The 13,210-nt window shown below is 32.7% G+C and overlaps 1 protein-coding gene across 1 annotated transcript; it reads left to right on the forward strand.

Moving 5' to 3' along the window:
* Positions 1 to 627: 627 nt before the first annotated feature.
* Positions 628 to 3,801, forward strand: LOC149550125 (metal tolerance protein 11-like). The gene is made up of 4 exons (XM_089794430.1): positions 628 to 661; positions 1,683 to 1,763; positions 2,521 to 2,747; positions 3,454 to 3,801. The coding sequence occupies exons 1-4, from the start codon at positions 628 to 630 to the stop codon at positions 3,799 to 3,801; spliced, it is 690 nt and encodes a 229-aa protein (XP_089650556.1).
* The last annotated feature ends 9,409 nt before the right edge of the window (positions 3,802 to 13,210 follow it).

A 13,210-nucleotide genomic window follows, 5' to 3' on the forward strand; every position in this document is an offset into this window, starting at 1 on the left:
ACTTTCCTAACTCTTGCAATGCAGCCACCCATGCAAGGGAAACTTTGGACTTCTAATCTTGCATCATATCCTAAGGATGGATCTCATACACAGTGCTGTCCAAGAACATTTTTTCACAATGTTATGAACCATGGAAACTAAATATCTTTAAAAGTAGGCATTGTATGACTGGAAAACAAAATAGCCAAAAGGATATTGAGAATAAAATTTGGCACGAAGTGCAAGCTTTTTCAGTCTTCGTTGTTCTTCTACAGACTTCAAATTTTTACTGTCCTCTAGGCTATCATTAGCTTCATCTCCATATTTCTCTCCTATATCTAGATCTTCAAAATCTCCATAGGCAAAGTCATCATCTTCATCACTCTCATCCATTGCTTCACCTTGGTGACCAACCTTTGACCAGTCACTAGTAACAAAGCAGTCACGAATGCTTTCAATTACATCCTGATTTAACCAATCACTTAATTGTAAATCATCTACCTATGGCTTAGTGTAGTCATCAACATTAGGATCTTCAACATTGAGATGCACATCATGTTTTTTCTGTCAAAGTACAACAAGAAAAATATTAAGTCTATGATATAAATAATTTGTTACATAATAGAAAACATGCAAAAAAAATAGCAAATGGTTTTTCATCGCACAGTTTGCTTGCTTCATAGTAATTGTGACCCGATTGGAGGAAAAGAATGAATGTGGACAGGTTTCAATAAACAATGAAGCATTACAATACATATAAATATCATATCAGTCAACACAGTGTTTGAGGTGGGAATACTGATAAATCATCAAACACTTCCAAGTTGAACCTAGCTTATATCTGCACACCAAAACCTTGAATCTAGTAGCCATGAGAACAAGTTCAGGAGGGTAGAGAAAACTAGGACAAGCTACAGCTTCCAAAAAATTGTAGGAACAGAAGTTTTAAGTGATTGCATCCCCTTTTTGATTTTTCTACATCAAACCTTTTCTCTACTACAATGCCTATTTTTGTATCTTAAATATTCACCAAAATGCTCTACATAAAAATTAGGGAAGCAATAACATGATATTAGTATCAATATTGTTAAGGAACAAGATAGGTAAATATCATCACCTAAAACTTATGCAACTTTGATGGTTATTAATTAGGTTTTCCACTTGTTAGTTGTGCTTGTTATATATTATGTACTTTAAGCTCTTCTCATGGCCTCTTGACTTCTTATCCTTTGGTTTCTTATTTGAGATTTGATAAAAGATCCCATGTAATAGGGAAGCATCCATATGGGAAACTTTTTCATTGCAAAATCCAAAATCCAAAGATGTTACTATTTTTTAACCTTAAGCTTTGCAACTTGATGTTTTATTGTTTCAAATTGCATTTATGTGCTACCCTGCATCCTTAGTAATGGGGGTTTCATCTTAATTTATGAATAATATTAGGATGAGACTCATTAAGATCTTTGAGTAATTTCATAGCAGATATCAATATAACTGAAAATGAATTCTATTTTTGATTAGTGTAAGAAATTGTTTTAGATTGTTCATTGTAGTTTGTGTTTTCTATTGCTATGGTTACTCATTAATGTGTGAATGTTCATATTTTTTTTTTCATGGTCTGTATTAATTGCTCAAAGAATGAGCATTGTGAATTGTCCAACACTAGTTTAACATTAATTCATAATAGAATGCTCCATGTGCAGGGAATTCTAGCTTTTGCTTAAATTATGGTTACATTGGGATTGCAAATCGTGTTAGAGTCTATTCGACAACTTGGTTGAAAGGTAAATTCCCCATTCAAGGATATAACTTTAAGAACAAGATATCTATTTCCCCCTAATGGTTCTCATGATGATTTGAACTTTTCATGAACATGGAAGATATATTATATACTTTTTTGGTCACTTGTTTAGCTTTGTATCCTATTACTGCAAATACAGTATATTTTATTGGACATAATTACAACCGTAGATACAATTTTGTGCTCATGATTTAAATCCTTTAAACAACATGGTTTTGCTAAGTTAAAACAATATTCAAGTGTTGGAGGCCATATGTATGTTCTTAAATAAAACATCATCAGGTGAGTGTTAATATTTTGGATTAGTAAACCCCCTTCACCATTTTTGAAGGAATTACATGGTATAAGTGGCTTGAGCTCTAGCTTTCTATTTTTGCCAAAATTCTATAAGTGGATATAAATGAAAATACTCATAGAAATCCTTGATGTTGATTTTTACTTGGCCTGATTTACATGGTTTGCTAATGATGCAAAAGTGAACAAAATGAAGGCATACTTCCTTGTCCAAAAAGTTGAGTTTTATAATTGTTTATTCTGATCGTTATTTTGGAGTTGTAAAATATTGAGCTTAAATGTGATATGGAGTATACTTTTGTTCTGCACCAAATATTCTGCTTTTGTTCTGCTCTTTTCCATCTATTCCATCATTAGTGTATTGCCTTTTAAATGAGTTACTTTTTCATATTACATATAAGTAATACTCTTACACCAACTTCATTCCTAAATTATACAAAATTGAGGTGTATTTTTTGAAGGAGATAGGCGGTTCTGGGTTGTTGGAATTATGGTTTCAATTATTGTTGTGAAGTTGGTCCTTGTAATCTATTGCTTGAATTTTACAAATGAGATAGTAAAGGCATATGCCCAAGATCATTTCTTTGATGTCATCACCAATTCAATTGGTCTCATCGCTGTAGTTCTTGGAAGTAAATTTTACTGGTGGATTGATCCAGATGGAGCAATAGTGGTAAGCACTTCTCTAACCTTTTACTTTACACTGTACATAAGATACTTCACATTTTGATTTTCTACAATAATGCCTACGTAGTTAATAAAGCCAAATAATGTACATATATGTGCTCCTAGCTAACTTGTATAACCCACATCAAACATAGAATATGTTTCCACTTTCCACTAATTAGTAGTTGTTATAAAGAGTCCAAGTAGATGTAACCATTTGCATTACTTGATTCTAGAGATCTTATTTTTTTAGAACAATATTGGGTTTTCATTTCCTCAGAGATGATAGTAATGACTACTACAAGGCATATGTATGTATACAATGTATTTAGAACACGACTGTAGATAATACCAGTTGGCTCCTTCAAGATTATGATATCTAACCTCTCTTTGTATGTACATATAAGGATAAAAACTTTTGTCTTTATAGATGGTAACACTGATAACAATCATTTAGAATGCTAGTGAGTAATAATAGCTACAGGCATGCACAATAATGAAGAGGATATATTCTTTTTTATTTAAATTTGATCATTAGTGTCTATCAAGTTATTTGTGTGGAGGTGGTTGCAAGAAGGATGTATAATCTTATGATCACTAAAGCCAAAATACAGATTACCAGGCTTCCTCCAAGCAGATGCCAAGTATGCTTCAAGTTTATATTAATGTGTATAATTTGAAATAGTAAAGCTGATAGTGGGTCTTTTGTGCAGTTATCACTCTGTACAATTAGGACATGGTCAAGCATAGTTTTGGAGAATGTGAATTCTTTGGTGGGGAAAACAACGTCACCTGATTATTTGCAAAAATTGACATTTTTCTATTGGAATCATCACAAAGACATACACCATATTAATACCATTAGAGCTTATATATTTGTGTCTCATTTCTTTGTTGAAGTTGACATTGTGCTACCTAGTGATATGCCCTTGCAAGATGCTCATGACATTGGAGAAGCACTTCAAAAAAAATTGGAATCTCTTAGTAACATAGAACGAGCTTTTGTGCATCTAGACTATGAATATTCTCACAGACCTAAGCATGAGAACATAAATTCCTAGATGTCTATGACAGGTTGTATACTTTAACTAACTTTCCTAGCATCTTTTGCCCTTTTTATAAACCTATTATATCTCAGAAGCATTTAGAATGCTAGTGAGTAATAATAGCTGCAGGCATGCACAATAACGAAGAGGATGTATTCTTTTTTATTTAAACTTGATCATTAGTGTCTATAAAGTTATTTGTATGGTGGTTGTAGCACAAAGAATGTATAATCTTCTGATCACTAAAGCCAAAATACAGATTACTAGGCTTCCTCTGAGTAGATGCCAAGTATGCTTCAAGTTTATATTAATGTGTATAATTTGAAATACTAAAGCTGATAGTGGGTCTTTTATGTAGTTAGCACTCTATAAAATCAGGACATGGTCAAGCATAGTTTTGGAGAATGTGAATTCTTTGGTGGGGAAAAAAATGTCGCCTGATTATTTGTAGAAATTGACATATCTTTGTTGGAATCATCACAAAGACATACACCATATTGATATCGTCAAAGCTTACACATTTGTGTCTCATTTCTTTGTATAAGTTAACATGGTGCTACCCAGTGATATGCCCTTGTAGGATGCTCATGACATTGGAGAAGCACTTCAAGAAAAATTAGAATCTCTTCCTGACATAGAATGAGCTTTTGTGCATCTAGACTATGAATATTCTCACAAACCTAAGCATGAGAACATAAATTCCTAGATGTCTATGATAGGTTGTATACTTTAACTAACTTTCCTAGCATCTTCTACCCTTTTTATAAACCTATTATGGTCAACTAGTAAATTTCTTGCAACATTATATGTAACCACTATCAATGCTATGTATGAAGCACATGCCATCAAAAAGATCTAAATGATTGTTGACTAGGGCATAGACTTATTTAAGGAAGTTCTCAAAAATTTGTCCTATATGGGGAAAAGTAGTAAAATATTAACACCTGAGGCTTTCTTACTATGAAATTATATCAAATGAATACAAAATTATTATTTGCCTACCTACCCATAACAGAGGTATTCTCAACCTTAACATAATAGAGATGATTCTTTAGATAGATGGGAAAAACTTATTTAGTCTGAAAGGAAGAGCATACAATTCTATTGTAGTTTTCTCATATCCTTACCATTTTGGCCATTATGTTAAGGAACTTTAATCATAGGAAGGAGGATAAGGGTGGTTATGGAAGAGGGGAATGGCTATGGATTGTTCACTAGGTACACCCACTCAAATGGATGGTAAAGGGCCACATGAGGCCACAAGGGATGGTATCCACTCTTGGGCCTTAGGTAGAGGAATGATTGGATATAGATTTTTCACTAGGTACACCCACTTGTATGGATGGCAACGGCCACAAGAAACCAAGAGTGATGGCATTTTCTCTTGGACCTAGGGTAGATGATTGATTAAGGTACCCTAATATGCCCCTTATCCGACCTCTCCTATAGTTGAGCTCCATTAACAAATTTAGTATTCCATATGATTAAATTAATCGTCCTAATCCTATTTGGAATGATATATGCTTTAATATTGCAAATATGGAAGATCTATTTGTGGATTATGTGTCAAAGATTTCCTAAAATGTTGCAAGACCAAGTACATGATGTTACATATTCTATTCTACTTCTTGTTCTACTTGGAATCTTTGATTCAGAGAAAATACTCAAGCATTTACAGAAAGGGGACATTACATACAACAACCATATAAATCAAAGTCTTCCTAAGAAAGTAGCACTATGAAAAGTATATGAAAGCTTTCTGTATAACATCAGCTACATGTGTAGTATAACATATTTTAATTAGTCATTACAATAAATGTAAATGAGAAAAGATAAATTTTCATAAGGATTTGATACCTCTCAGAACATATCAGATCCAAAAGATGGATATGTGCAAGTTACTTGTTTTGTGACTAGCAGTCATACACAATTTGAAAACCTAACAGACAACCCAATCATAATATATCTACTCACGACTACAAAAAGCACATTTATAAAAAAATAAATGCAGCATATCTAATTCATTAAAAATGTACCACACCTATTCCTTAAAGTAGGCAACAACACGTTCTGTGCACATTTCAAGGCTTTCACCATTTGGGGGAGGAATTTCATAACTGCAACACCATTCATGAACTTTCTCCTTTCCATATCTATCAACTATTTCCTATTTGTTGAGGCCTTACAATTCTCCATACCTACATTGCAGTAAACATTTATCGAGTAATCATTATAAACTTATATTATACACAGTTTGAAACTATTAATATCCAAGAATTGTTAGCATTAAGCTTTTACATGCGCTTATTGAGTTGCCAAGCTTTTATGATTGGAATAGAGTGTTTTTGAGTATCTTCACTGAATATCCTGCTCCATGCCTTGGCTTGCTCACTCTCATTATGTATTATTATTGGTACTTGCATCACATAGAATTCAACTTCAAGCTTTAGTCCTATTTAACAAGTCGTTATATAAATGTTGACATCCAAACCTAATCACTCATATTATAGATGTGCTACTGAAACCACAACAATAAATTTGAATCTAAGAACTAGAACGACATCCTAAACACCTTAGCCTACCTGGGATAGTCATTTCACAACTGCCTCCAAAGAAATGAATCTAATATTTTATTCTTGTTTTCATTAAAAGGACCTTTAAATTTATACAAATTGTATAATCATCATTTTTTAAAATAATAAACACATAGCTTTGAGATGATACTCAAGTTCAAGTCTATCATGACAATTGACTAGCAAATTGTGAGCATAGGGTGATTATAGAAGGATGCAATTATATTAACCTAATGCATATTCCAAATAAAACGGGAAAATCTTGACATTATTCAAGAAATTTTAAGATGCACAAATCACATTGAATGAGGTGTTTAGTGAATCCCATGTAAGCACACAGTTTTCTAGCTTTAACCAAAGGTAAGAGGTTTGATACCAACCTCTATAGCTCTAAACATTCAAAAAACTGCTCAAAATGATAGAAACTCAGAAGTCAACTATTGAGTAGTGGCTTAGAAATTGGTTGAGTAGAAACAACCACAATAACCTTTTAGGAATATGAAGGCCTCAAAAAAAAGGATAATTGGAAATTCAGAAGGCTCCTACCAAATGTAATTTATCTAATAAAATCACCCCCTCATTTTTCTCAATGAATAAAACTCCATCTCTGCATTTGTCAACTCTTGCTAGACACATAATTTAAATTTCCTGAGAATTGATACTAAATTCAAGTAATAACCATTTAAACACCTGCCCTTGCATATATAGAGAAGTAAAGTAGTTAATGCTGGCATAGACATAAAGTAAAGATTTGACTAAAAAACCTTTTTCCTGTGGTGTTGATTCATCACAAGCATAGCAATCATCTGAGCCCGAACCAATGCAGAAGTAAATATCAGATCAACTAGAATGTTGCTAATCCTTTTTCTAGCATCAACAACCTCTTCTACTCCTTTTTGAGTTAGGGGTACATCTACACACCCAGTGAATAAATTTTTCTCATTCCATAATGACTCCCTTTGATGGATCAAAATCAAGGCTGCTTCAGCTACAACATAAAAGATGACAAAAAATTGCATTATAGATAATAATGTATTTTCCTTATAGGTCAATTCCTAATCTTTTTAAACCATCATGCATTCGCCTTAGTGTGTTGCTTTCTAATCCAAACCTTAAAATAAGGATCCAAACACATTTATTGAAGCTACAACTATGAATATTTTAATTACTAATAGAAATCAACTGAAATAGCCTAATAAAATTTCCTAGACTTAGATGTTATGAGCTTGTCTTCCACAAAAATATGCCCAACTATTTTATTTTACCACTAAATTGAACTTTATCATGAAAAGTTCAAAAGCCAAAGGAGGAAGCTCTAACCTTTCTAGAGAGATTTAAATTGCAAAAAAATAAATATCAAGTTAGAGAGCTATTTACCTTTGGTGAAACAAACTTCATTTCATTTGTGCTTGTTTTTAGGCATTGGAATTCACAAGCAAGCATACTTTCTTAGGTTCAAAAAATAAATATAATCAACCAACAAGGTTTTTTCTTAATCTTTTACAAAATGTAATTAAATCTGGGGTTACCAGGCAGCTTCCATAAGAGCATATACAAATCAGTGCCTTGATAAAATGGATAAAATTAATAGAACTAAATAGACATGAATAAGTAGAGGTACTAAATAGACATGAATAAGTATGCTAAATGAGATTGATTAAGCCCTACACAAGGCTGAATCAATCACCAATACAAAAGGAATAAATGCTACGTGAAGATTATTAAAGCCTAATTTGCTATTGAATGCAAAACATAAGCTGCTAGGGACATCCTTGAAATAGAAAGTGGCTAACTTGATATTTATTTTAGAAATGCTATTAAGACCAACAATTTTCACAATCTAGGGACAACTGTTCTCATGGCTCCTTGATTCAAGGTTAGACAAGTAGGAGGTTGTGAGTTGTCCAACAACTCACAATAAGGTTTAAGCTAATATTATAATTTATTAACTATAAACTAACACTATGGATCATAAACAAACAAAAGACTAGTAGACTCATATGAAGCCAAAACCTAAATTGGTAAAAAAATTATAATACAAGAAACTAGTACAGTGTTGTAAGAAAGCTGATCTTTATAGAGTGACAGCTGATGAAAAGGCATTGACAGCTCTTTTAGCTCCCTGTACTTTTCTCACTAGCACCTTCCATTTCACTTCATCCTTCTTGCTTTGCTGTTTCACTTTTTGTTTAAAATTCTGGCATGAAGATATACTCTGATCATCTATAACAAAAAGAAGTATACTTCTAGAAAATGTAATAATACCAATTATACATTTAATAACAAAAGCCCCATCTGTACCTGCACAGAGGAACCTTGCAAACATCTGGCTCATAACACATTCTTGAATGAAGTTCAAGAAGTTGCCACATTCTTTTACAGTAAACACATCCACAAAGGACTTGTGTCTTGCACCTAGCAAAATGTCTAACTAAAGATTCAAGGCCTTTGAATGCTGGGAAATTGCAGGGTCCCATAGTATCATCTAGGTCTTTGTCGTGGGGTCCTATTGTGTGACAACCATCTTTGTAGATGTGAACAAGTGCTTCCATGGCATCATATCATTGTAAATATATTCTTTTCTCCTCTATCTTGTGAAGAATTTCTTGTTTTTGCTGTGAATACAAAGAAAACAAAGGATCACAAATTAAAATTATATCAATCTCAACAAAACTAATAAACTACATTGGCATCAATACCAGCTACTTGTGAGAGATTTAGTTTCAAACCAAGTTCTCTACATTAGTGTACTCCAAACATCTTTACCTTATTGGATGACTTAGTATTGATTCAACTCTATGATAGTTTTTAATTGCTTAAACCTCCTTGCATTTGCATAATAACTGGCAATCTGCACTTATATAAACCCTCTTTTAATCTATAGATATCCAGTGAAAAGAGTAATCTTTCACCCTTGATATATCTAAGAAATTGCAACAAGGACTAGAACCATTGAATACTCAACATAGTAACATAGTACATATCCAATAGTAACATTCAAAAATCAAAATAGAAATAGAAATTCAAGTACCTATCCCAACAATGGCTTGGTTACATAATGGCGTAGGTGGGGCTTCTCAGATACTCCAAGTACTTGGTGTAGGGATGTCTCTGGGACAACTTCTTTGATGTTTAGGAGGGGTTGTGAGTCCCTGTGTTACATTGTGTGCCATATAATATCTCAAGAAATTTTAGATCTGTAGTAGACCTATAATGGTATGTTTGTTGGCATTTTCGAGTATATAAAAATTCATTGAATTGATGCTTTGCTGTACATTTCATCTCTACTTGCATTTTCACTTCATATTTCTTTCTATTTCATTTATACATTTCAAACAACTAGGAAAACCAAAAAAATACAAAAGAACAAAATATTTGAAATCCTTAAAAAAATTAGAAAATTCAAAGAAACACAAAAAAATCAAAACTTGTAGTTGTCAGATCAGAGGGGATCTTTCAGTATAAAGAGGCAATAGGAATTTGTGTGCTCATAAGGTAAGTGTATGTTGAGGTAGAACAATAAATGAAATGCTATGAGTATCATTACTAGGTCTACACAAAGCAATAGCCTAGCACATATCTTATGTCAAGTGAAATTCTTGTCCTGATAGCTTAAGGATTTGACTGTGTGGTCAATTTCTTCATCATAGTTCATTGGAAATTTTGCATGGTCTTGTGGCAAGAGAAATATAGTGGCAGACTTTGGCAAAGGATGGAATAATGTGTGCATCATTGCATCTTTATTGAATGCAATATTAGCTAGCTTCCTGGAGAGCTTGGTTCTTAACTTTTCAAGCTGTTCGGATTTGAAGCAGATTTCCCTCCCACAAAGGGTTTCAATTGAATTCATGAAAGAAAATGGAAATCTATAATGTGCATCCTGTATGCACCAATTTATTTTGCACTCCCTTTCTCTTTTCAATGTTATAGTATTTAGGCATATTTTCAAACAATTTGCTTGCAATATTGAATGCTCAGTTTCATGTTTGCAAAGATGATGATGTTTGTTCATTTTTGTTTAGAGAATGATTTGAATTTAAAATTTTTATCACAATTCCTTGTAAGTTTTCCACTTTGCTCAAACAATGGAAACTTCAACACATACAATTTGAAAGATAATAAATGATTAATAGATTGCTGATTGTACAATAGCAAGACTAGAAAACTAGAAATAATGTCAGTTGTTTTAGGTTGGCAAATTTTTAATAAGCTTGTAAACAAGACCAAACAAATTGATTTCTCTTCGTTGTACCCATCCCACAAAGATGTTAACATTGACTAGTAGCTAGAGGAATGTTGTTGCAGTCTGAATTTACCTCCAGTTTAAAAAAAAAAGAATTGAGCAACCTCTTCCTTAATTGCCGTTGCTTTCCTAACCTTGACAGCCATCCATTATCTCATTAAACCTGCCCTTTTCTACCTTCAAATTCCAAATCTTTATCTTTCTTCTTCATGCTAGCAAGGAGGGAAGTAAATTTCCACATCCTAGCAGACCTGGCCTATAAACACAATTCACCTCAACAACTGAGCTAACATCAAGAGGAAAAACAAAAGACATATAGCTATAGAACCTTGCTCACTCACAAGCAAGCATGTGCCCTTGTCAGCAATCATGTTAGCATTCTTCCCCAAAGATGGAGATGAATCTTTGATAAACCATTTCTATTAGAATGATATTGTAGTATTTACCCATAATGGTCATTTAAGTCACCTAATGCATAGTTTAGAATATCATTATTGAGAACTATTGCTGAGGGCAAAAAAAAAAAGGGTAAATATATAAAGGGAACAAAATGATCAAATATCAAACATTGTAGGTAGCGACACATAAATCCCATATCACATTTGCATTGTATGTTATGGCCAGCAGTAGTTGTGGATCATTTTAGACGTACGACATGCAAAGTGTCGATTTTATGTTAGTTTGAGCTTCACTTGGTTTCAAGAATACAATAACGTTCTCTACTTAACAAGGCCAACCACGTGAAGGTGGAAGCCCATCTGGCCTCACCCCCATACCCCTAACATCAATCTAAAGTACCCATTATCATCTAATTACATACTTCATTCATTCATTCATCCATTTATGAACTATAACATTCAATCAATACAATCACATAACATTCATTAATATGATATAAAATTCATTAATACATAATACTAATAAAAAAATCATTAACACATAAAAATATTCATTAACATAAAATAAAAATCTGTATTAATACGCATCATTCATTCATAATTACTTAAAACAAAGTTCTTTCATTATCCAACACGGTTTATCAAAGAAGATTTTTAAAACATCATTTATTTTTTATTTTTTCTGAGCTCTCTTAAGAAAAGTGCTCATAGGAGCATCCCTATCTGCATCATTCTCCTCCTCTTCTAGCACGTGTAATGTCAAATTATAATGGCTCCTTCTCTTTGGAGGAGCAGGAGGTTGCTGCGCTAAAGGGGGCTCTGTTGCAAGAATAAGTGAATGGGATAAATTGGCATACTCTTTTTCTTTTTCTAACTGTTACAAGTTTGTAATTAAGTACAAGTATAACATAAAATGCATTTTTCTTACCTGATAATGCCAGATCATGTACATTAACATTTTGATCTGCCACCATGTCAACATGTTGAACACTTGGAACATGGTCCAATCCTTCAGCATGATGTTCAACATGCTATGAAATATTCAAAAAAAGGATACATGTCAAATTCTAATTGAAGATGTTAAATTGTATTCATAATTGCATAATTAATTTCCAATAGAAAATTAATACCTCCACCACTATAATGCACATCATGGCCTTCGTCATGAGCAAGTTCTGTGGTAGGATATGAAGGCTGCAGTAAAATGTCATGCACATTGTTATGTAGTCAATTTATGTTTAAAACTAATACCAAAAAAGAATCTTCTAAACTATTTAATTGCATTTACTTTTCATCTAACCAATTTACCTGTGAGATATCATTTGGTGCATTGGATTCTTGGGCAAGGCTTACAGATTCTTCACGTAGGTGTGCAACCACAACTTTATAGCCTTCCTTCAAGGCAATTTTTCTATCTTCATTTGTGACCTCCACATTGAAATCTATGCCCTGTGTTTTTTGCTTGATAACATCAGTTTTCCATGTATGGTTTCATTAAAAAAAATTGTTTGCAACATTATATTAAAAAAAAATAAAAAATTCATTGCTCTACTTACAAGTTGAGACTGGAGATTCATATAGCCACCAGAGCCAAGTTTGTGTTGGCCAACCTTTTCTACTCTCGCTTTTGTAGCCATGTATGTGTCCTACAATCTATGAACAATTTCAAACATCTTAGATTATATATTTATAAATATCAATAATTAGTGCATGATTACAATGTACTTAATACTATAATGAAACACCTCTTTTTGCCCTGTGCTGCTTCATTATCTCTATCTTCACATAGGCTTTTCTCCTTTGCATCTTCTATTATTTCATTCCACTCCATCAATGGAATCATAGGAGGATGATTGTACTTTGGGTTTTCCTTAAGAGCCCTTCTATATTGATCCCTCAACGTCTTTATATGCTTTGTTGCTCTTTTTAGAAGTAGGTCAGTGTCAAAAATGTTTTTCCCAAATTTTTCTTCAATAGATGTAATCAGCTGATTTTTTAATTCCACAGCTTGTAAATTCCACCTTTTTAAAAATAAATAGATTGTTAGATCAATAACTTTAATATATTAAAATAAATAGAAGAAAAGAAAAATTATGTAGCAATGATATGAAACTACGTACCTTTTACGTATGGTGAGTCCAAATAGTCTTAATGTCATATGAAAAAGATGTTCAAAGAAAGCTTTATTATCTACAAAAACATAAAGGATT

This window comes from Cupressus sempervirens, chromosome 7 (assembly GCF_028749045.1).
Source record: "Cupressus sempervirens isolate cs-2001-9-10 chromosome 7, ASM2874904v1, whole genome shotgun sequence".
Lineage (NCBI taxonomy): Eukaryota > Viridiplantae > Streptophyta > Pinopsida > Cupressales > Cupressaceae > Cupressus > Cupressus sempervirens.